The sequence below is a fragment of the Lactuca serriola genome, chromosome 5 (assembly GCF_051521515.1).
Source record: "Lactuca serriola cultivar US96UC23 chromosome 5, Lser_US96UC23_V15, whole genome shotgun sequence".
NCBI classification, from domain to species: domain Eukaryota; kingdom Viridiplantae; phylum Streptophyta; class Magnoliopsida; order Asterales; family Asteraceae; genus Lactuca; species Lactuca serriola.
Window position 1 is genome coordinate 248,689,580 of NC_136412.1, and position 24,156 is coordinate 248,713,735.

Consider the following 24,156-nt stretch of genomic DNA (forward strand, 5'->3'; position numbering starts at 1 on the left):
CCCTACAGTTAACAAACAACAATATAAACATGTCTTTGGCTTTTTGTTTTTTAATTGATTTTGGTTGATTAAACGTCTACCAAGGAAACATAAACATGTGTGAAAAAAAAAAAAAAAAACGTTTTTCTTGTTTATAACATTTTAGCTTTTGTAGGAAAAGCTAAAATGATAGAATTCAATAATAGCGTTGGGGGTGTGGATTTTATCGCTACCTAAAGAGAGAAATCTTTAAGTTCCCAATCTTGTTTACAATATTTTTTTTTTCTTAGAATTAAGCAGAATGAAACCAAGGTCACAATCTCACCTTCAACCTTCAAGCCTCTTTAATAGCTTCAACATTCCGTTGTTATTTTATGTTTTTATTTTGTTAGTTTCTTTGGAGGTTACTGAATCACGGATCCTAGTTAAGACACTGCCAGGTTGGCTTGGTAATCTTCCTTTCACACTCGAAACTGGGTAAGGTCCTCTCTTTGTAATAGAATTTTGTCGACCGTTTACGATTATTATTATATATTTTCTTTAATAAAGTTTATATGCTAACTTATCACGACATGAATGTGTTGTAAGTTATATTGGGGTAGGGGAATCCAATGACGTGCAATTATTTTACTACTTCATTGCATCTGAAGGGAACCCACAAAGCGACCCTCTCATTCTTTGGCTTACCGGAGGGCCGGGTTGTTCCGCTCTTTCTACCATTCTGTATGAAATAGGTATTTTTATTAGTATCTTCAAATTTTAGTTTCTTTTTTGAGAAAATGTCATTGTAGCTCAATAAACTTTTGTTATTTTTCTAATTTGACAACTAGGGTTTTTTTTTTTCTTTTTTTTTGTGCTACATATTTTTAAAATGTCATTTTAAGAGAATTTTCTAATTTAATTTCGGTTTCACGGTTACCCATGATCTAAATGGTTTTTTTTCAAATTTTTTCAATGTAAAAAAATTAAATCCTAATCTAGGTGACTTTTCATTTTCATTTCCCCTAGACAAAATTGCAAAAATGGTCATTGTGGTTTTTTGGTCTAAAAAAGTTTGACGTGCATCAGTGGTCCAATTTCGAATACTTTGTGTGGTTTTGGTCTCTATGGTTGGTATTTTTGTGTGGTTTTGATCCATATCTCACCTGAAATGACCAATATGTCATTTAAATATTTCATTTTTATTTTATTTAACATATTATTATTTTAACTAAAAGAAAAAGAAAAAGAAATTACTACCCACCCCACCCCACCCCACCCAACACACACACACACACACTCTCTCTCTCTCTCTCTCTCTCTCTCTCTCTCTCTCTCTCTCTCTCTCTCTCTCGGGTTAGGATTAAGGGGACATTGTGCAAAGATTGTTTGAAATTTTTAAAGAGAGAATAAACGATTGTTTTTTTTAAAAAGGAAGGTTGGATGAGGGTTTTAAACTTGATGTTTCATTGCCTACTATGAGATCTTGATGCCATTAACAAATTTAGGCTCGAACAACTGGAATCACAAAATCAAGTGAAAGCTTCAACCGAAGAACCCTAAAGTCGCCTTCATCGACCACTCGAATTAGGAGGGGAATGTCAATCTCAGATCCTTGAAATCAACTTTGTATCCTTTTATCCTCATCTTGCTCGAAAGAAGTAGAAGCTAATCTAGGAGAAGGACGTCAAGGAAGTAGAACCCTATCCCTGAACTCTCTTTTGCTCTGATTGCACCGCCACCATCAACCTCATATGTTCCCTTCAAGCTAATGTTTGCAACATTGGCCATTCGATAACAAAATCGACATCAAGCCACATTCAATGCATAGAAAAATTTTGTGATTCCAAACCGCCTCCGAAGAAGATGGATATGTGGTTCAGCATCCACCATCTTCTTTAAATCTGTGTATTTTCCGACGTTTCAAGTATTCATGGATCGTAAGAAGATAGAGGAGCTCAATGAAGCTTTTGGTTTGATTTTTCAGGTGAATGGTGGTGACGAAAGGTTATCAGGTTAAGGAAGGAAACGTGATGGTGGGGGAGATGGAGATGGTCGGCGGCGAACGGTGGTGAAGAATGGAGATAGTGGCAGGAGGAGAGAGAAAGAATGATTGTGTGTGTTCTTAAGGGGATGGTGGAGAACAAGCATGGTAGCATGTGGATGGTAGTGGTAAATGACGATGATGAAAGGTTGATGGTGGTAGTGAACAGAAATGGTAGTAGGTGGATCATGGTGGTGAATGATAATGGTGGGATAGGTTGAATGTTCTTGAGAAGGTAGCATATGGAGGGTGTTCTTAGGAGGGAGAGAGAGAGAGAGAGAGAGAGAGAGAGAGGCATACAGACTTTTAATATCTTTAATTATTTAAAATCAATAATATAAATATAAAAAAAATACAAATCTAAAGGGTATAATAGTCATTTTAAGTGTATAGGGACCAAAAACACTACAAATATCCAAAATTACCACCAAACTTTTTTGGACCAAAATTATAGAATGTTGCCAACCACATGGACCATTTTTGTTATTTTGTCTTTCCCCTAAATTCAAAAACCTAAATACAGATTCCTGCCTTCCTTATCTTACAAATGCCTTACCGCCATTGTTTTCCATCTTCTTCTCCATGAGCCTTCCACCAACCATTTCTCTGGAAAAGTTGCAATTGATGACATCTGGTGGCATTTTCTCCTCCATCTTCCTTGTCAACCTTTTTCGTCGCCACCAACCAACCCCCCCCCCCCCCCACACACACACACACACGATCTCCTTGCTTTCCCTGACCCCTCCTTTACCACTGACCCTGTCCTACAATTTAACCCCCTCTACTGTATTAGGGTTTCATAGAAAATTAATCTTTGAGAATGGCGATGAAATCCGAGAGAAATCAATGAATTGGTTATTTATCTCAGTAATTAAGTGGAGAGGTACAAACCGTTAATATCCGTAGGTGGCTGGAGTTGGGAATTATATTTAACGAATGAGAACAATGATAAGAGTCTTGTTAATTGGTGGTGAAAATCTGACAGTCGTGTTGAAGATAAATCGATTTAGACAGACTATGAGTGTAAGAGTGTTAAACTCAAAATCAAGTAAAGAAAAATAAAAGAGGGTACAAATATAAACTAGTACGATCCCTAACACTCCGTTCCCGAGTTCAACTTAGCGAGAGAAAGGAAAGGAAATGGGTGGAAATGAGAAGAAAATAGAAGAAATTGGTGTTCCCGAGTTTCATTAAAGGAGGAAAGTGGAAGGAAGTAGAGGGAAATGGGAGGATCACTTTCCCTCCTAACTTTCCTTCCGATTTGGGAGGATTTGGAAAGAAAAAACAAAATGATTCATCTTCCTTCCACTTCTCTCCAACTCGGGAACACAAAAGAAAATTTTATTTTCCTTTCCTTTTTCTTCTTTTCTCTCATGACTTTCTTTTCTTTTGTTAAACTCGGGAACGAGGAGTAAGTAGTTAAAGTTGGAAATAGAGATGGTCGAAGAAGATAATGAAAAAATTCTGGTGAAACAAATGGCGGAATCGTCGATGGTGAAGCAGTCGACGGTGGGAATCAGAGAGTCCAGCAATTTGCAAGCGTCCAACAATTTAGATCATAGTGGATTGCAACGATTCAAATAAACAACAAGAGGGGCAACGACATTGGTTCAACGAAGCATATGAAAGAAGAAGCAGTTGGCTTGTACTGTTTCGACGATCTTTCTTTTCTAACCCTCAAAATTTGATTCTAACGTTGCATCGATCTCTCTCTATACTTCTTGCATCATCCATTTTTGATCCCCTCTTCGTTTTCCTCTAATTTAAATTGAAACACACACACACACACACCAATGTGTGTCCTCGCTGTTCCCGATCCATAAAACCCACAAACGGGCTCTTTCTAGGTTTCTTCTTAATTTTTATTTTTAGTTAAGAAATAAAAAAATAAAAAAAATAAATAAAGACATAACTTAATTTAGAAAAAAGAAATAAATAAATAGATGTATATTTGGAATTGGACGTCCATGTGTATAGTTATGCTTACTAGACTTTATGTCATAGTGTCTTTGAAATCAAGGAGAGGAGAGTGGTGTAATTGACACATTTTATACGAGTTAAATAAATCTACCCTAATAAATAAGAATGATTTTGCCACATGTTATTCTCTCATTCAATTGACCACTTGTCATTTTGTCATTATTTTGAGATATATTTATTTCCACTTGTCATTTACTTCATTTTTTATTTCCAATTTATCATTAATATAACTTCCATAAATTAAACCTACCATAATGACTATTAATTTCAAATTTCAAATTCTAAATTTTAATTTCAATTTCAAATAAATTTACAGTTTAAATCTTTGTGTTTAGCATTTTGTTATAATTACCCGTTAGGATACAAATTTGATAACTAAACACATAATTTTAATTTATTTATTTTTTGCATGTTTTTTTCTCATAATTTTCAGTTATCTTAAATTTCAAATTCAAATAAATTTTCTATTTAATCATTTATATTAACATTTTGTTTTAATCAACCCGTATAATATATGGGTCTCACACCTAGTGTTTTATAATATATATATATATATATATATATATATATATATATATATATATATATATATATATATATATATATATATATATATATATATATGACCAAATCGGCAAAAGTAGAATACTTTATTGTGATACAATGACATTTTCTTTTTTTTCGAATGTGTTGATGCTTACAATGTAAAAAATTCACAAAACTAGTTATGTTAAAATACCACCGAGTAACTAGCTAGCAAATAAAAAACCAAAACAATAAATACTATCTGTAACGTGGTTGTTATGCTTTTCTAGAATTTAATTACTTGGCTTTTGCAGCAAAAGACCATGATTATCTTGCACAGTTTAGTGCTGACAAAACACTAAAATGCAAACGAAGTAGTTAGTGATGGTGATCAAAATGGCTTGTGTTCTTATTAAGGAAACATTAAATAGAAAATACTTTCATATGCCTTAAAAAGGGATGGACATTAAAATGACATGTGTTCTTATTTCATGTCAGTAATGGGAGATAAAGAGAAAAGAAAATTACCTCAGAGTTTAGACATAAATATGATAACCGCTCTCCTTCAATTCATAAAATAAAATTATGTATCAAGATTTTTTAAAAGTTAAGGGGCTACTAGTACATCATTGTAACCGTAAGTTAAGGGGCTACTAGTACATCATTGTAACCGTAAGTAGTAGTAGATATAGAAAAAATGTCAGTAGTAGTAGATATAGAAAAAATGTCATCACGATACGTATTTTTAAATGAATATGATCTATTTCTTATGTCTGGTACACTGAAGCGTTAAGCGGCAGACTTGGCCCAGATTCATAGTGTGCATGTATGATTGATTCTGGACCAATCATTTTAGTTATTTTAATAAAGTAATTAATGCATATTACATGTTGAAGATATAATGATATCTTCAACATGTAATATGCATTAATTACTTTCTTAAAATAATTAAAATGATTGGTCCAGAATCAATCATATATACACACAATAGATACTGAAAACAAAATAAACTAACACTATATATATATATATATATATATATATATATATATATATATATATATATATATAGGGAATATGTGGTTGTTATGTACCTAATATTAGGTATAGAACCAGCAAAAACTATATCGTTTTAATCAAATGCAATCAAATCTTTCTACCATCTTTCTTGCATCTTCTACTAGACCTTATGCTAGGTTATGTGTGTGTGTGTGTTATATGGAGTTTTATAAGTTTAATTTGGCACCACAAATTGTATATAAGGTTATTTTATCAACTACTTATAGGTCTCCATATTGAAATTTAATACAGAAAACTATAGTAAATGATTGAAAATGATCATTAGAAAACCTAACAAACCTCATTTCATAACCCACCAAAAAAACTATGCACGTAGCCAAGTATACATAAGGTAGGTGTCGAAAGAAGTTATAAATTAAACTTATTAGAGGTCTAATAAAAAACACATTCGAAATACATAGATGTTAGGCGTGGCTACTCGAGCAGGACCCCATACATCTGAGTGGATAATCATAAAAGGAACTAATGTTTTATTCAAGCTTGGAGCATAAGAATTTTTTTAATTTTTAGCTAACTCACACATACCACAATTAAAATCATTGTCTTTTACATTCAGAATTAAATTAGGTTTAAGTTTCCTAAGATAACTGAAAGATAAATGCCCGAGTCGACAATGTCATAACCACGCCACTGTAACGCTCATAAATTTTACGCCAATTTAAAACATTTTAATTCATTCAAAAACCATTAAGTTATTACAACTTGTTTTCAAATAGTTTAAACATCAGAGTATCCCCAGAACCAAATCACAAAATCATGAAATACGAGGAGCGGTACGATCACGCCTTTGCCTTGCCACGATCTCCTGATGTGCCTGAAACAATAAACTGAAACTGTAAGCCCGAAAGCTTAGTGAGTTCCCCCAAAATACCCATACACACATAACCATACACATACAGCAACAAAACAACATACTATGGGTCCAGTCAACCATCCGGTTGGAATACCCCTGACCCTCAACCATCGGGTTGGAATGCCCCTGGCCCTCAACCATCGGGTTGGAATGCCAACATACTACGAGTCCAATCATCCTACCGGATGGAATACTCCCGACCCACAAACATCGGGTTGGAATGCCCACGTCCCTATACCTACAATATCTACTATGGGTCCAATCATCCTTCTGGATGGAATACCCCAGGCCCTCAACCATCAGGTTGGAATGCCAACATACTATGAGTCCACTCATCCTACCAGGATGGAATACTCCTGGCCCACAACCGTCGGGTTGGAATGCCCACACTCCTACATCTACTCTAACTACTATGGGTCCAATCATCCATCAGGATGGAATACCCCATGCCCTCAACCATTAGGTTGGAATGCCCACCTACTATAAGTCCAATCATCCTACCGGGATGGAATACTGCTGACCCACAACCATCGGGTTGAAATGCCCACACACTAACAAACATGTACACTTATCAGATAATCACATAATAACCCACATAAACTACATACTAGGGCCCTATCATCCTACCGGGATGGAATACCCTCTACAATTGCTCAAACATGCTCACATATAACAGGTAATCTCCCACCAGCACACAGACAGTCCGACCAGCTACAGGTCACTAAGCATAGCCACATCCAGTCTACCAGGATGCCGATCTAACCAACCATACTAGCATATAATCATCCATTCTAGCAGAATACCAAACTAACATATCACAACAGCAATTACTCAAATAACAATTCAAAGGGTCGGCCTTGGTGCCTTAGACCCTTGGGTATAGTGAGGATAACTCACCTGCAACTGCCGAACCGAACCACGAAAGCACAATCCTGAAGCACTACATCTAACTCCAACACCTATAGCCATCAATGATCCATTGACATAAATATCCAAATTACCATAATACCCTTGAAGGCCAAACTGGTCAAAGTCAAAGTCCTGGCTAAAGTCAACCTTCCTGATTGACCCTACTCGCCGAGTCAACCCACTGACTCGCCGAGTTCTTAAACTCAGAAAACTCTCATATCACGACTCGACTCGCCGAGTTACCTCATGACTCGTCGAGTTCAACAATCTCCGAGTCATATCCTGTCTAACTCACTGAGTCACCACTCAACTCATTGATCCGAGTCTTAACCATAATAGGTTGGGGGTTTATGCGCTATAACTCGTCGAGTCCTCGGCAATCTTCATCAGACTCGCCGAGTTGTTCATCCAACTCGTCGAGTCCATGCCCATCATCATATGACTCGCCGAGTCAACCCATGAGACTCGCCAAGTCTCTTCAGTCCTTCATCCATAGTCACTTTTGGGCCATGAAGACACTCCATACTGTAGATCCATCCTCATAGGGCATGACTCTCACGTAAAGCTGCCAACTTTACGTGAGTACAAGGTGCTATTGGCCCAAATCAATATAAGGTTAAGGTTTAAGACAAAGATGCTTCAGCAACAAACTAAGGGCTGATACTTTATGAGTTTCTGGACCAAGACAAGTCTAGATCTGAAGTAGCAACCTCTGATCTAGACCCCTAACCTGAAATAGATCCTTAACATGCCAAAATGGCCCCAAATCTCATTCAAGAATAGATCTAGATGCAAAAGAGTCAAGGTAACAGCTTGTTACCTCCAAAATGTACCCAAGCTGAAGTAGATTATGGATCTACACCAAACCCTTGATGCTAGCCTCTTGATCTTCAAGCTCCCTTCTCAATATTCCTCCTCCAAAACTCAAATCGCTTTAACAATAGAAGCTCTTATGATTTTAGGGTTCACTGACTCTCAAGGGCAATAAGGAGGCGGAGGGGAGGACATTAAGTCCTTTAAATAGGGTGCAAACCCTAAGATTAGGGTTTTCTCTTCCCAGCACCAACTCATCGAGTCCAGTTGCCGACTCGGCGAGTTCGTCACTTAATTCGCGACCAAATCCCGTTCCGAATCGACGAGTACTCGCACCTACTCGTCGAGTAGCTTCCTCAATGTACACTTTAGACCCTTCAATCGTACTTCTGAAATTTGGGATGTTACAGCCACATACTTATTTTTTGAGTCATTAATCCCGTATGATGAGCTTCACTTCGATGGTTCTCTTCGAGGTAGTACAACCGTCCCGCCTAGTACCATAACCAAGAGTTTGATGTGTTGCCATATCCTAAAACGTGCATTCATTTCTCCAGAAAGTTACATAGCAGTTCAGAGCCTCGGTAATTTGGCTAACGGATAATAAGTTAGAAGATAAAGAAGTAACTACAAGGACGGAGTCAAGGTCCATGGAGTTCAAAATTTTAACTGATCCTTCACCCGTGACCGGTGCTACACTCCCATTTGTCGTCTGTATGTTTATTTGTTTTAGAGAATAGGTTGTCATGTGGTCCTTATTATTTGTCATATGGTATGTTGCGCCTGTATCGATTATCCAATTATAATTATGAGTGGATTTTTGATGTACATACTGGAGTCAGTGACCATGTGAGCAGCCATTGGCGTGACAGGTTCTTTTGGATCAGACAAAGTTGCCATTGCATCTTGGCTTATTTTCTTTTGTGGTTTTTTCGTGAAGTCCCACCAATCTGGGCACCCGATTATTTCATAGCAGCGAAGTTTTGAATGCCCCTCTTCCCCATAGTGCGTACATATGAAAGTAGTTCCTTTCCCTTTAGGATGTTTCTCTTTCATGGGGCGATTTCGAGAAGCCAGGTGAACCATACTATCCGGTTCATGTTTCACTTCATCCATGGTTTGTCTTTGATTCTGATCCTTGCGAATGTACGCATAACATAAATCCGGATCAAGGACAGGATCCTTTCTCAAGATTTCGCTTCGGGCTTGATTAAACTCGGGTCCAGTCCAACAAGAAATATATGAACCCTAAGGCGTGATATGGTTTTGTTGAGTGATACGGTTTGGGCTACAATATATGTATCTCCCTGTGTAGTCAATCGAGTCTATTTCTTGAAAGATACTTACCCATTCATTGTAATACGTGGAAAGAGATCGTCTGTTTTGACGAGTAGTGAACGACCTCCGATTCAATTCAAACAGTTGTCTCGTCTGTTCCATCATAGAATGTCTTGCTGACAGCCTCCCAAATTTCCGTTGTTGTTTGAAGACATATAAAGCGGTGTATCAGAGGTGGACTCATCGAGTCGATCAACCAACTTTTCACCCGATGGTTGTCGATGATCCATGCTTCGATCTTCTTTTCATCTATCTTGGGTTTCGGAGTGTCCCCCGTGATGAAACCGGATTTGTTTCGAGCTCCGATTCGCATCTCCATTAATTGGGACCATAGCGGATAATTTGTCTCGTCAAGAATAACTCCAGATGGGAAAGGTGCGTCTTGGACATTCTGTACGATCACTTGTTGTGGGTTCGATGACTCTCCCATGGTTACAAGATTTTTATGTTACGGATTTTCAATAGTGTGAGCAAAGACGCTCTGATACCATGTAAATCACAGAACTTGACAATGAGAAATTATATTCGGATTTTTTCTATGTATTTCAATGTACATCAACAAGCATATATATACAACCAACTTCCTATAATACAACCTACACTCAAGGGCAATCAAGGTCAGACAGCTCATGCCAACAACACCTACATACATGTTACTAAATGATCCCCTAATAATTGAAATTAATATAAATGACAACCTACTTTTTAGAAATACTTTGCTAATGATTTGCATTTATCACAAGTAAACCGATCGCATATAAGCTAAAAACATGTAGCATTTCAGTTACCAACAGATTCTTTAAATATTTTTTACACATTTGTCCATGAGAATAGAATAAATGCATTTTTTAAAATTAGAGAAAAACAATGTTGCTTACATAAGTATACGTTCTCATGTTCATTCAGCACCCACAAGCAAAACTCTTGACAATTGATTAACTGGTCAGTGGTAATAGGTGTTATATATTTAAAAGTTCAAAAAAAATGGTAAAAACATTTTTATAAGAATATCGATTGAGATATAAAGAAAATGTTCCAAATTCCATCTGAGTGCATATAGTCCTTACGTGAATCTTATATACTATTTTTTACTCATCATCCAAATGCATAGTGCTTTTGTCACATAGTTCTCAGCATCAACAGAATATATATATATATATATATATATATATATATATATATATATATATATATATATATATATATATATATATATATATATATATTTAAAAGGAGATAATATCACGAGTAGCAGAAGCAACATTTTCCTCATCTTTGTTCTTTTAGTCCCCAGGTCCCAATAGAACTCAAACTTGTTCCCTCTCATCCTTTTACCAGTACATACTATATACACAAAAAGTATCAAGATCAAAACAATAAACTATCTAGGAGAAAGAGAAAAAAAACGAAGAAGAAACATATACTTTTGACTTCTAAAGCGGCTCAACAAGGTTACCTGTTTCATTTTAAATATTTAATTTGAGTGGTATTGAAGAAGTTCTAAGACAATTTAAGGTATTAGTATGCAATATGTGGTGTCACATGTTTCATTTTCAACATTCTCCCTAGTTGATAATGCAATTCCTTTAAATAGATTCAACCATAAGAAATTATTTTATAACAAAACTGAAATAAATAGAATTTTACTTCTTATCTACTCACATGGGACATTGCCAATCATTAGGACTAAAAAGGAACATGGGTCAACTAACACCATGACCAACACGGGATCACGCAGACTGCAACCCCTACCCCGCCCATCCACGCCACCAGAAGCACCAGCGGGCCTCGCACTTCCACAACAGCTGAATACACCACGAAACGTAAAGTTCACATGCAGACAACTGATACCAAATATATCACATAAAAAGGAATTTAGAAACCTAACATCTTAAAAACATATCACAAATATTTATAAAAGGCAATGCGAACCTGCAGTAGGACTTACCAAACAATCAGAATGAGATGAATATGCATGAACTAGAGATGCACAATTGGCATTGTAACGAAATTTATAAATGAAAGCCTATAGTAACATAACATAAACCTGTGCGTGTTAACGTAACAGTCTTACAGAGATACCAAATCAGAAAGTTTGACCATCAAAAAAAAAAAAAACCACAAAACCATTAAAGTTCCAAGTGTGTTGGGTATATTTTAAAGGCAACATCACAAATACAAACATATTGTTCGGGGATACAATTAAATAATATAAAAAAACATATAAATGTAGATTTGTATACTCAAAATGAAATTGTGGAAGTAAATTAGAGAACCTACCGTAGTATTTAATAAAAATATTTGATAGTCCTTTTTGGCTATGTAACTGTTGTTGTACTTGTACACTAGGTTGCAGCCTCAAAACAGGAAATAATTTTTTTCAACTTAGTCACTTCAAGAAGTAGTATGTTGGACCAAAATTTAAACATAGTCTTGGTCATTTTAGTGTAATCAGTTTAGTGTAATTATTTTTAATAATGAGATAGGCCGAGTTTTATTTACTAATCAAGTTTGGAGATGCGGGATGCACACTCGATGTCATTATTGTGAACTCGAGAATATGGCGGTCAGGAGCAACACCCCTGGGTGTAGGGTTCCAAGGGTCTGCAGCCCCTTGGCGGGGTCTATGGGCAACGCCCCTAGCATGGTCCAAGAGGCAGAGCCCTTGGTGGTGGTTCTGCCAATTATAAGCGGTGACATCACTGTGGTGTCAAAATCGGTTATGTCTTATAACCATGTATCTAACCACTTGTTTTGGTGCCAAAAGTGCATGTAACTACGACCAACTACTTTTCCCTCTTGTATAAGAACATACCGCATGTTCTAGAAAACGAGTCACAAAACTTACTCTCAAAAATCATACTTCTGGTTCTCTCTATCTCAAAAGAAAACAAAACATCACGATATATTTTTTGTGTTTCGAATTTGGAAGTGGCCTAATATCCAAATTGTATTTCTTGGATTATCCCAAATCAGATTTCGTGATACCCTAGAATAAGGGTCGAAATCACAGATTTTGGAAAGTGATTGCAATCACGATCCCAGAAATTAGCCAAGTTAATTGATATTCTAAGACCCCAAAATCTTACACATAGTATACACTACTTCCAACATCGTCTATGTTTCTCCATGAATTTGATCCACCCTAACTTTAGTAATCACAAATTAACCCCAAAAAACATCAGTTATACACTCTTTGAGGCATTTCATCGAACATATTGACTACAACAACACTTTCAGCGACATATTTCTCCTTCAGCAAACACATAAACATTACAAAACCAACAAAAACATAAATCATACAATAGAACATCCATATGCACATGTAGATATTGAAAATCAACACTATACTTTCAATAACAATCAAAATCGATACCCATCAAAGAAATCAACGAAAATCAGAACCTATCAAAGGAAATAATGTTTGTAATGGAACAATGTGAGGCCATCATCGGAAAAGACAGAGAGAAGCTCAGGAAGCTATCGACGGAGGAGACGATTCATTTGAGCACAATATAAAGCCTGGTGGGTTTTTAGGAAGGTGGAGCTTTGGTGGAGTGGTAGTGGGGCGTTAGACCGATGATAGATGTAGAGAACAATGGAGTAGGTTACCGATGAATGATAAACGTAACATAGAATACATAGAGCATCATCTTTCTACTTTCTTCGCCATCGACTCCGCCGATATTTGTGTAGATCAAAGTAAATTATGTTAATTTTGGATTCAAATGGAGATACTTGAAAGAAATTTACCTCCATTTCGGATTGAAATGAAGATTGTGGCATACACGATGTAACATCCCAAAATCCAAGACAAAAAATTTCATTTTTAATTTAATAATTCATAAAACAGATTATTAAAACATCATTGAGTTATCCCATATCATAAAAACTCATAAGTCATATGTCACAAAACAAGTCATAATAATGTCAGAGTACAAATCCCAAGAACATCATAGTACGGAAAATAGTGGTGTGATGTGCTGCAATCATGCTGAATCCTTTCCCTTCGAAGAAGAAGTACCTGAAACCAAAACCGAAAACCGTAAGCACAAAGCTTAGTGAGTTCCCCCATCATACCACATACTATATAATCACATAACACCTAGCATATCTAGGTGTTGGCCTCCCCTTCGGTCTCTTTCAACCGGTAACTGGGAACTATTTCACCCCTACCACTACCACATAATACCCTAGCATATACATATAAATCATATACAACCTAGCATATCTGGGTGTTGGCCTCCCCTTCGGTCTCTTTCAACCGGTAATCGGGGACTATTCCACCCCTACCACTACCACATAATAACATAACATACTAGCACGTAAATCATAACATATAGTGGCATACTAGACAATTATCACAAAGACAATCATCTCAACTATAATCAATATTAGTGGGTCGACATTGGTGCCTTCAACCCACTCCTATTGGAAGGTAACTCACCTCAAATGTTGTGAAGTAGTTGAACTGTCCTCAGTTCTGAAATCTGCCCCATTCAAACTCCTACACATAAAGATTTCCTTTAGTTACCCCCTTTTCATGCTCATAACCCCTTAAGGGTCAACTTTGGTCAAATTCAAAGTCAAGTTCAACACCCTGGTCAAAGTCCACGTTCCGAGTTGACGAGTTGACCCATCAACTCGTCAAGTTCCATAAATCCAAAACTCTGAACTCGATATCCAACTCGTCGAGTTCTTTCACAACTCGTCCAGTTCCTCCTATCCATGGTATCGGGACTTTCCCATTCTACTCGTCGATTTTTCCCTTTTACAGAATCGGTACATTTCAACCCAACTCGTCGAGTTCCTCTATGGACTCAACGAGTTCTTCAGTCTGTTGAGCCATCTTAATAGATTAAGCTCATATCCTTCAGATCTGGACTCCACACTTCTTCTGCACACTGAATATGTCCTTTTAAGGGTAAAGTTTCCAACTTTATCCGTTAATGGCTTCCTTTAATGGGTTTAGATCAAACCCTAATTATTCAAGATCTAGATCTTGTTCCAAAAGCCATATATAATTCGAACTAAGGCATACAAACTGAGATCTAGACCCTGGACATCATTTGAACACATAAAGTTTCTACCTTTATCTCCATGCATGGCCTTTTGGTGGTTAAAAGGCCAAAATCACATCTTAGAGCTTGCTTGGGGGCTCCAATGGCCATAAAGTTTGCACCTTTATGCCATAACATCCCTTCATGGTCCTAGATCTGGAAGTACACATACTTGGGACTTCCATTTCCCAAAAGCTAACATTCTTGAACCAAAAACCCCCCATAAAAGTGAAATGAAGAGATCTAAGAAATCATTGAGCAAGTTTAAGACTTGCTTACCCGAAAATGCTACAAATGGAGTGAAGTTTCTGGATCTACTCTCTTATTCTTGAATCCTCTAGCTTCCTCTTCTTCCACAAGCTTCAAAAGCACAAGTTTTCTTTGAAAAAGGTCTCACAAGCTCACACAAGGCTCTAGGGTTTCGTGGCTAGATTTTTGGGACTTGGAAGTTGTAAATGAGGCCAGCCTTTAGGGCTTAATGTGTTTAAATTGGGTGCGTACCCTTGAAATTAATGTTTCACTCTATCAGCCGTACTCGTCGAGTTAGGGCTCTCAACTTGTCAAGTAGGTTTCTAAACCCGCGTCCCAAAATAATTCTTAATCGACGAGTTTTGGGACTCTAACTCGTCGAGTTCTCATATAAAAATGAATAAATTTTATTTAAAATACATACCAGGAACTGGGCGTTACACACGATGGTAGAGCAGGCAGTCAACGGTGACTAAACAAACCTTGAACAATACAAACGCATTAGAAAACCACATCGTTCTCGAATTTTTCAAGACCTATGAAAATGGTGTAGTCTCCGGCTTCTAGTCAGGCTTCGAAGCAGAACACCATCTTCTCTCAGTCGGTTATCTTTGCTTGGTCAGTTCTCTACAAAAGAAAGTATTTTCACTTTTCCTCTTTCTATGGTTTGCTTTTGGGAATGAAAGATGATGAGTCCTTACTGCTTTATGAAGTCGACCAAAATTGAAAAAATACAAAAAGCTTATGTACATAGATGGAGTGAGGGGAGGCGCTCGTTAATACTGGTAATCGAAGCCGGTGACGGTGGGCATGGAAAAAAGACCCTCTTAGAAGGAGCTCATACGGCGGTGGAAGAATCAGGAATATAGAAGGGACCAAAGTTGTAATACCCATAAATATTGTGTTTAAAATTTGAAGAGGAAAAAGTATATTGTTGTCTAACCTCTTGTGTGTGTGTGTGTATATATATATATATATATATATATATATATATATATATATATATATATATATATATAGGGTGAGGTTCAATAGAGAACCATTATTAACCATGAAACCAAGGAACCAATCTTTTTTTTCAACTTTTTGAGCTTATTTTATATCAATAAAAAAACTAAAAATACAAATATTCATAACTTTTTATCATTTTACCAATGATATCAAATTCAATAAAATTCGTCAAATTCACGGTGAACACGTGCAAATTCATAATTTGAATCTGAATTCATACAGTGAATCCGAAAAATATATAATTTATTTTTTAGCATTCACAATATGAAGTTATGAATTTATATTTTTTAGTTTTTTCAATAAGGAATAAGTTCTAAAACTTGAAAAAATTATTTGGTTCCTTGGAAAACCATTTATAATGATTCTTATATATATATATATATATATATATATATATATATATATATATATATATATATATATATATTAATGGTACGTAGTGTTTTGGACCTCTTAATGAGTTGTATCATTGGATATGCTTTTTTTATGAACAACAATTTGTTTGCAATAGAAAGTATATGTTGGCAAACTTTGGAATGGTAGATTCCCAACACATTGTTGCACCGAATATTCAAATTTAGTTGGACCTATTGACATGTTATTTTTTTTTATCTACATTAAGAATGTGTATTTTTCATATAAGAATGCATGTATTAGGGATGATATTTTATGATATCGATTTTTTTAACCGTGTACTGTATCAACTATAGTTAGTTGGTATACAAATTTGGCTATCAATTCCATTCCAAGTATATCTTATACCAACTTGTTTGGTTTACTACTACAAAAACACCCTTTTACGACATGCAATGTGTGTCGTAAAATGCTCAGACGACACGCAAATGCGTGTTAAGGAAGGTCCTATCATAATGAAAAATGACACGCTTTTGAGTGTCATCTATTTACGACACTCATTTACGATGAGCAGTTACGACACACATTTATGACATGCAATGCGTATAAGGAAGCCCCTGTCATAAAGGAAGACGACACGCCCTTGCGTGTCGTAACCTTACGATACACGTTTACGACTCACAATGTGTATCATTAAATCTACTGTCATAAATGAAGATGACACACATTTGCATGTCATAAAATTCAGCTTTCAGTGAAGATACACATTTACGACGTACATTTACGACGTACATTTACGATAAACGTTTACGACACGCCCTTATGTTGAAGCTTGCCATATTCCTTTAGAGATGTTGTGTGTAGAACAGATAGACAACATACAGAAAGAGTGTTCTTAAACTACTTTCTTATCCATCTCACAAATAAAAAAGCATTTATGAAAACACACAGAAGAAGATGATTAAACCTATTATAGAGGCACAAACAAAGACAAAACCGATGCATAACTTCAAAGGTAAAAGGAATGAATTTGGGAATCTCACCTTTAGAGCACAATTATCATCACAATGCAAAAGCCCATTTAATTTAATTTACAACAATCACAAAAAGAGCTAATTAGACTTTAATCATTGTGCCTGATATCACAACAGATATAGAGTAACAAAAACAATAGACGAAAACAAAATATTTAAATAAATAAAAACATATATATATATATATATATATATATATATATATATATATACACCACTGAGATCATTTCAGGATATTCTTTCAGTAAATCCTCTAGAACAAGATCCAACACCTAATTCCATAATCAATGACACAATGAAATCACAGTAAATACTATAAAAAAATCCAAGTAGTTAACAAATAAATTGGGTATTATACCACAATTTTTCCGCATCCTCGAGGAGCCAGAAGCACAATATCGAATTGTTACAAATTGTTACAGCCTTAGTTACCGAACTTGATACGATAAATTTCAACTTGTTGAAATTCGTTCAGAGATTAAATACGTCACAATAGAGGATGAAATTTTTTTTTTGTAATATTCACGTATATATAATTGCAAGATATATAAAATTCAAATAACCATCAACCGAACCTGTAGTTGTTGTCAGGAGAATCGGAGAAAAGGGAGAAGATGAAATTGGGATCACATAGTCTTCTACGAAGAAGGACTAGTGCTTCCTTTGTTATTCCCCCGACCCATTGGGCTCATCCATACACTTTTCTCTCCGGTGGAATTCAATTATGAATCCGGTGTGAGAAGACAGAGTTCTTGATTCCCAGGGTTATAAGAACTCGTAGAACCAAAATCCCCTATTTCCCCAAAATAAATCTTCTCAAATAACAAAATGCATATTAAAAATGTTGGAACAAAAATATACATTAACTCCAATTTTTCTGGTTTTTCACAAAATTCTACACTAAACCTGGTAAAGTTTGTTTGAAGCGAGTTGAAATGAACTCACACATCACGCAAAACTCTCTCATTACATTATCCGACAAACAAATAAATTTTCTCTGGTAGTTTGAATAGAAAACATTTAACGCTAGAATTAAGATACAAGCTAGATAGAGAAAGCGATTAGAATTTACCTGTCACATTCGTTGTTACCTAGATAGAGAAAGTGAGCATTGAAGATGATGAGTAGAGGGGGTTAGAAAGTAATGGTGGGTTGATAGCACCTGAAAGTGTGTGCAAAAAGGATCAAGGCGCTTGCCCTTTTTCTCTTCTGAGCATCGAAAACGGGGTAAACGTGTATTTGGGTTTTCTGCAAAAGATGGAAACAAAGGAATTTGAGGTCAGGTGAGCATGAGATCATCGATGAGGAGACGTGAGCAAGGAGTTGCCGACAAGCGATGCGAGGTCGTCGGATCGATGGTAGAGAGCACTGAGTGAGTGAGTGTTTTGAGTCTTAAAAAAGCCCTAGAGTTAAATACCGATCCCTGTGATTTTGTTATAAGAGACGCGTTTGAGTAAAATTATAAAACGACATCTGTAGAGGACACACACTTAAGAAAATCATCCTCGGTGTTTTTAATTTTCTTTTTTTTAAGACACTAATTTTATGGCACACAAAAATGCGTGTCCTTGATTCTTCAAATTTTGTGAGAGATGACATTATTTTTAAGACACACACTTTAGCGTATCATAAATCAGTGCATTTCATGGTTTGCGTGTCATTAAAGGTCTATATTCTAATAGTGAAATTTCCAACACGTTTGTTTGGTACAAATTAGTAATTATATATATCAACTTCGTACTAATTTTTAGTTGTAATAATTAAAGACCAATAAAAGCATAGATAATTTTTGCATTTGGTAAATAAATTAGTGAAGTAATTTTTTTAGTTTACTTAAGGAATTTATTGAGAATTGTTGTGTGCGTATGTATAAGAGATGAATTAGTTGGTGCGATAGTACCATGATATTTGATATTTTGTACTATTACCGTACTAAGATTACTCAATTCGTATTGTACTACCAACCCAATATGTTAGCTATGAAACATATTGGTCACCAAGTTTCTTGGTTCGATTAGTAATATGTTGGTTGGTTTTATGTGCTACATATTTGATATCCCTATAATATATATATATATATATATATATATATATATATATATATATATATATATATATATATATATAGTAGTTGTGAGACTGAGACATATGTATTACATTGGTTTATATAGATAAAAGTTAAATATGAAGGTCTAAATATTTGAGAAATTTGAATTTATAATAAAATGAGAAAATTATTGAATTACTAAAATTGAAGTGTTTTTTAATCTTTTAAATCTAAATAAATAATTTAAACAAATAAAAAACAAAATAATGGGGCTTTAATTTAGAATTTTATAAATTAGAATGTAAGTTCATTAATGATATTGATATTCAATTATTATTAGCTGTAAATACTATGAATAATTTAATTAAAAAAACTAGAAATAATATATGGAAATAAATTAATTGAAAATAAGCACAAAATGGCATATGGAAAAAAGATCTTTATATATATATATATATATATATATATATATATATATATATATATATATATATATATATATATATATATATATATATATATATATTGATGTTTATGTGTACAGGCCCTTTCACTTTCAACTATGTAAATTCCACTTTGGAGAAGCCAACGCTCGTGAAAAACCCTTATAGTTGGACAAAGGTGCTTATTTGTTACCATGTATTTTACACAAACCTTAATCCATATTCGCTAGAATATTTGTGGAAGTTTGAATTGATATATAAGAAAAAGTTATGAAATATAGGTGGCTTCATTTTCAGCTGTTGTTTTTAGTTGCCATTGTGTTTTTTATAAATACATAAGAGCATTTTTAATGGTCGACCTCCACTCATTAAATTTAACCTTTAATTAAATAACATCTTTAACGGTTAGCATCTTCAAATAATTTTTTTTTTTAATTTAACTAATTAATCCCCGAAAATGTATAATTAGACTCACTCAATTAATTTGTCTTTTCTTAAACACAAATAATATCTAGAATGTTGCAAACAAACGAAAGTAAAAATACAACTATGTCTTTTATATATATATATATATATATATATATATATATATATATATATATATATATATATATATATATATAGGGTTAGGTTATAATGTAGATGGATAACTATTGTGTGGATGTGAGCACACAGTGATATTTTATAAGAATTACTGAAAAAATAAGTCATTTAGTAATATAAATACGTTCAACCTCACACAATTATTGTCATTTCTATTCATTCTCACTAATTTTTATTCACTTTTGTTCTCACATATCGTTTTTCAATCATTTTCATTTTTACAGAATACGACTCAATAAACATTTTGACAACATTCTGACAGAATGTGAACAATAAAAAAAAATCTATAATAATCTTATAGACGATTTAATTGGTGAGAATGCGTGCTAATGACAATACTTATGTAAGATTGAACGTATTCATATTATCAAACAACATATTTTCTTTATCATTCTCACAGAATAACATTATTCATACATCCGCACAATAGATGTCAGTCAACATCTGAACCTAGCTCTGTCTTTCTGTGTGTGTGTGTGTGTGTGTGTGTGTATATATATATATATATATATATATATATATATATATATATATATATATATATATATATATATAAGCTCTTATTTGATATGCTTTAAGGTGTTTTTTTTAGTTTTATGGTATGTTTGACGTTAACAACCCAAGGAGTAATAGTTTGTTGATATAATGAAATCTTGGTTGCATTTTAGGTGGCCAACATAATATTCCTCGATCAACCTGCTGGGACCGGATTTTCCTATGCAAAAACTCGTGCCGCTTACATAACAAATGATACGTTATCATCAATGCATGCATACCATTTTCTGAGGAAGGTATAGTAACTTTGTGCTGGCAAGTTTCATTTTTCCAGTTAACATATCTCACCAAGAAATAAAGCCATCTACAAATTGAAGGCGTTAGCATATATGCTCTACTTATTTTCTTGTAAATGGATTGTTTACTAATTCCATAACTGACATTTTCAATATATGAGCAATTGATGACACATTTCATGTCATCCAAGCATCAGGATCATATTGCAATCTGTCTAGTTTAGATGTAAAATTAGCTAAGATCATGAATCTTTGTTTGCTATGTCTATCCCACCAGTGGCTTGTGGATCATCCTAAATTTCTCAGCAATCCATTTTATCTTGGAGGTGAGTCCTACATGGGCATAGTGGCACCAATGATTGTTAACGAAATATACAAAGGTATTCTAAAAATAGTTGAAGTTCTTGTTATAGAGCTGTGTTTGAAAAACACTAGTTTAATACTTAAATACTTGAAGTCTGTGCTATAGAGCTTGCTTTGTTTCCCTCTTTTATAGGTAATGAAGTTGGAGAAGGGCCACAGATAAAGATAAAGGTACAAATTGATCAATCACTTGGATGAGTCGAATTTCTTATTTATCCGCAGCTAGCTTGTGTTAATTCTTTTTTACACATTCTAAAACAACTATATATAGGTGCATGAGTTTGAATCTTGATTACACTGAATTTGATCAACCGCAATGCTTGGAAAATATTCTATAATCTTTTCATAGATCATTGAATTTGATATATCTTTTTTCAAACTAGGGGTACATGCTTGGTAATCCTCTAACAGACACAAGTGGCGACTATAATTCAAGAATCCCATTTCTTCATCATATGGGACTCTTATCAAATGAAATCTACAAAGTAAATAACTACAATTGATTTGTCCACTAATACAACAAGTGCCCGTATATCATTTTTGTAATACGACGAACAATTAAGTTGCATATCAATTTTTGCAGTCTGCTAAAGAAAATTGCCACGGAAAGTACTTGGATGTAGATCCCAACAACCATCGTTGCATAAATGATCTTAAAGTTGTGGATAAGGTACATGAGCTACACTTTATATAAATTGGATCATCAGCTAGCTAGTAATGGCATCTTGAGAGTAAGTATTGAGTTTGATACATGTTTTTCTATTTCGATCTCAGTGTATTGGAAGAATTAACAAGCCCCAAATTCTAGAGCCTGCGTGTGACACTTCAAATACCTTAAAATCTGATCACTTCGGGAGAGGCTTAGTATCTCTTGACAAGGCCTCTATGGATATATGGTCGTTACCTCAAGTTCGGATACAAGGGTGTCGCGTATTACTCTCTCTAAACTATTTGCTTCCCTTCTATCCCCTCCCCAAAAAAATTCCTTCATTCGAAAGAAAAACATGGAGAAAATGGTTTTTGTCTTGAAAGAATGGAAGAATATGAAACCTTTTAATTTTTATAATTTATATTTTCATGCAGGATGACCACTATATATACAGCTATGTATGGGCTAACCGCAGAGACGTACGAGAGGCTCTTCATATTGATGAGGTTTGTAGTTCATAGTAAGCTGAGTTCTATTCATGTCTCTTGAATACAATGTGATGGGATAATAATTAATCTTATGACCATCAGGAATTCGATGAAATCAAATGGGTGCGGTGCAATGAAAGTCTGTTTTTTGATTTTTTTACCGAACCCATATCTAACACACACAATGTCCTCAATACTGTTGCCTATCATAAACACCTTGCCAATAAAAATTGTCGCGCTCTTGTATTCAGGTATTACCCATTTACCCTTAGCTATTCTTCTTAATTTTCATTTTCCCTTTCTCCCATCTGTCCACTTTTTGTCTATCTTATTCATGCATGCATGTGGTATATAGATAAACTTTGGTATGTAATAATTGAAGGGGGAATATGATGCTATAATACTCTAGAATTACAAAAAAGGTTGTTTGTTTGTCAATTTGGAATGGAGTGGAGCATTCCTTTAAAGATATATGGTCTATTACATTCCATTGGACAACAAAAACAATTTTTTATTCCAATGTAATGAACCATTCTATTCTTTTTTTTCCCTGGTTCGGATGCTAAGAACTTGAAAGCAAACAAATATCCATTACATTTTGCATGTTTGTGTTTGTGTTTGTGCAGTGGAGATCATGACATGGTCGTTCCATATTTGGGAACAATGCATTGGATTAAATCTCTAAATTTTTTAGTTGTGAATGAATGGAGACCTTGGTTTGTTGACAAACAAGTAGCTGGGTTAGTTCTGTTTTCATTGCTTTTGTCACAACAAAAGCTGAAACTGATAATATATTGACATTATGCTCTTATCTTATTTTCTTGCAGATACACCATGAAATATTCAAACCATGAATACAACTTGACATATGCTACTCTAAAGGTGAAAATTTATAATATTTGACTTTCTAATTATGATGACTGTTTGTTAAAACTATTGAAAAAAGAAAATTTTGAAGTTTCGTGATGAAAAGAAACATTTATTGTTACGATTATGATGGTTACCTATTTTGTGATGTTAAAGGGAGGAGGTCACACAACTCCAGAGTACAAACCTAAAGAATGTTTAAGCATGCTGATAAGGTGGCTCGCAAATGATGTTTTGTAAGAAACAACAGTGGAGTTTGATATTTATGCCTTATAAGGATCGAGGGTTTTAAGTTCGCGCGTTGCATCAGGAGTTTAACTAATAATTTTTGTTGAAAGTAAATTGCTATAAACATATCAACTAATACGAATCTAACACTTCTAATTCGACTATCAATAACTTCAAAAATCAAAACCTACATTGCAAAGGAAAAAAAATATCCTAGCATAGATCAGCTTCCAAATCTTGTTCATCACAACAGAATTCTTCATGTGATCCTGTGTAGGAATACATACAACCAAAATTAACAGTTTGACGATCTACACACTTCATCTCTTCAAATTATGGTGTTTAAATTGATAATTTAACTTTGACGACGTCAAAATATCATGTGGGGCCTTGACCTCACAGGACCTCGTTTCCATACGAAGGGTATTTTTATAATGTTTTTAGGTTCGGAAGAAAGGGAGGGGGTGAC

The 24,156-nt window shown here is 34.7% G+C and overlaps 1 protein-coding gene across 2 annotated transcripts; it reads left to right on the top strand.

The window, feature by feature from the left end:
- Positions 1-232: 232 nt before the first annotated feature.
- On the top strand, positions 233-23,873 carry LOC145053958 (serine carboxypeptidase-like 18). 2 transcript variants are annotated; one of them, XM_079002087.1, is made up of 14 exons: positions 233-456; positions 568-713; positions 19,800-19,876; positions 20,970-21,092; positions 21,370-21,472; positions 21,589-21,626; positions 21,839-21,940; positions 22,039-22,125; positions 22,230-22,385; positions 22,539-22,610; positions 22,695-22,843; positions 23,219-23,332; positions 23,420-23,474; positions 23,616-23,873. In XM_079002087.1, exons 1-14 carry the CDS (start codon positions 281-283, stop codon positions 23,697-23,699), a joined length of 1,482 nt encoding a protein of 493 aa, XP_078858213.1. In that variant the 5' UTR covers positions 233-280; the 3' UTR covers positions 23,700-23,873. The 2 variants fall into 2 exon arrangements, with proteins under 2 accessions (XP_078858213.1, XP_078858214.1); XM_079002088.1 differs by lacking the exon at positions 21,839-21,940.
- The last annotated feature ends 283 nt before the right edge of the window (positions 23,874-24,156 follow it).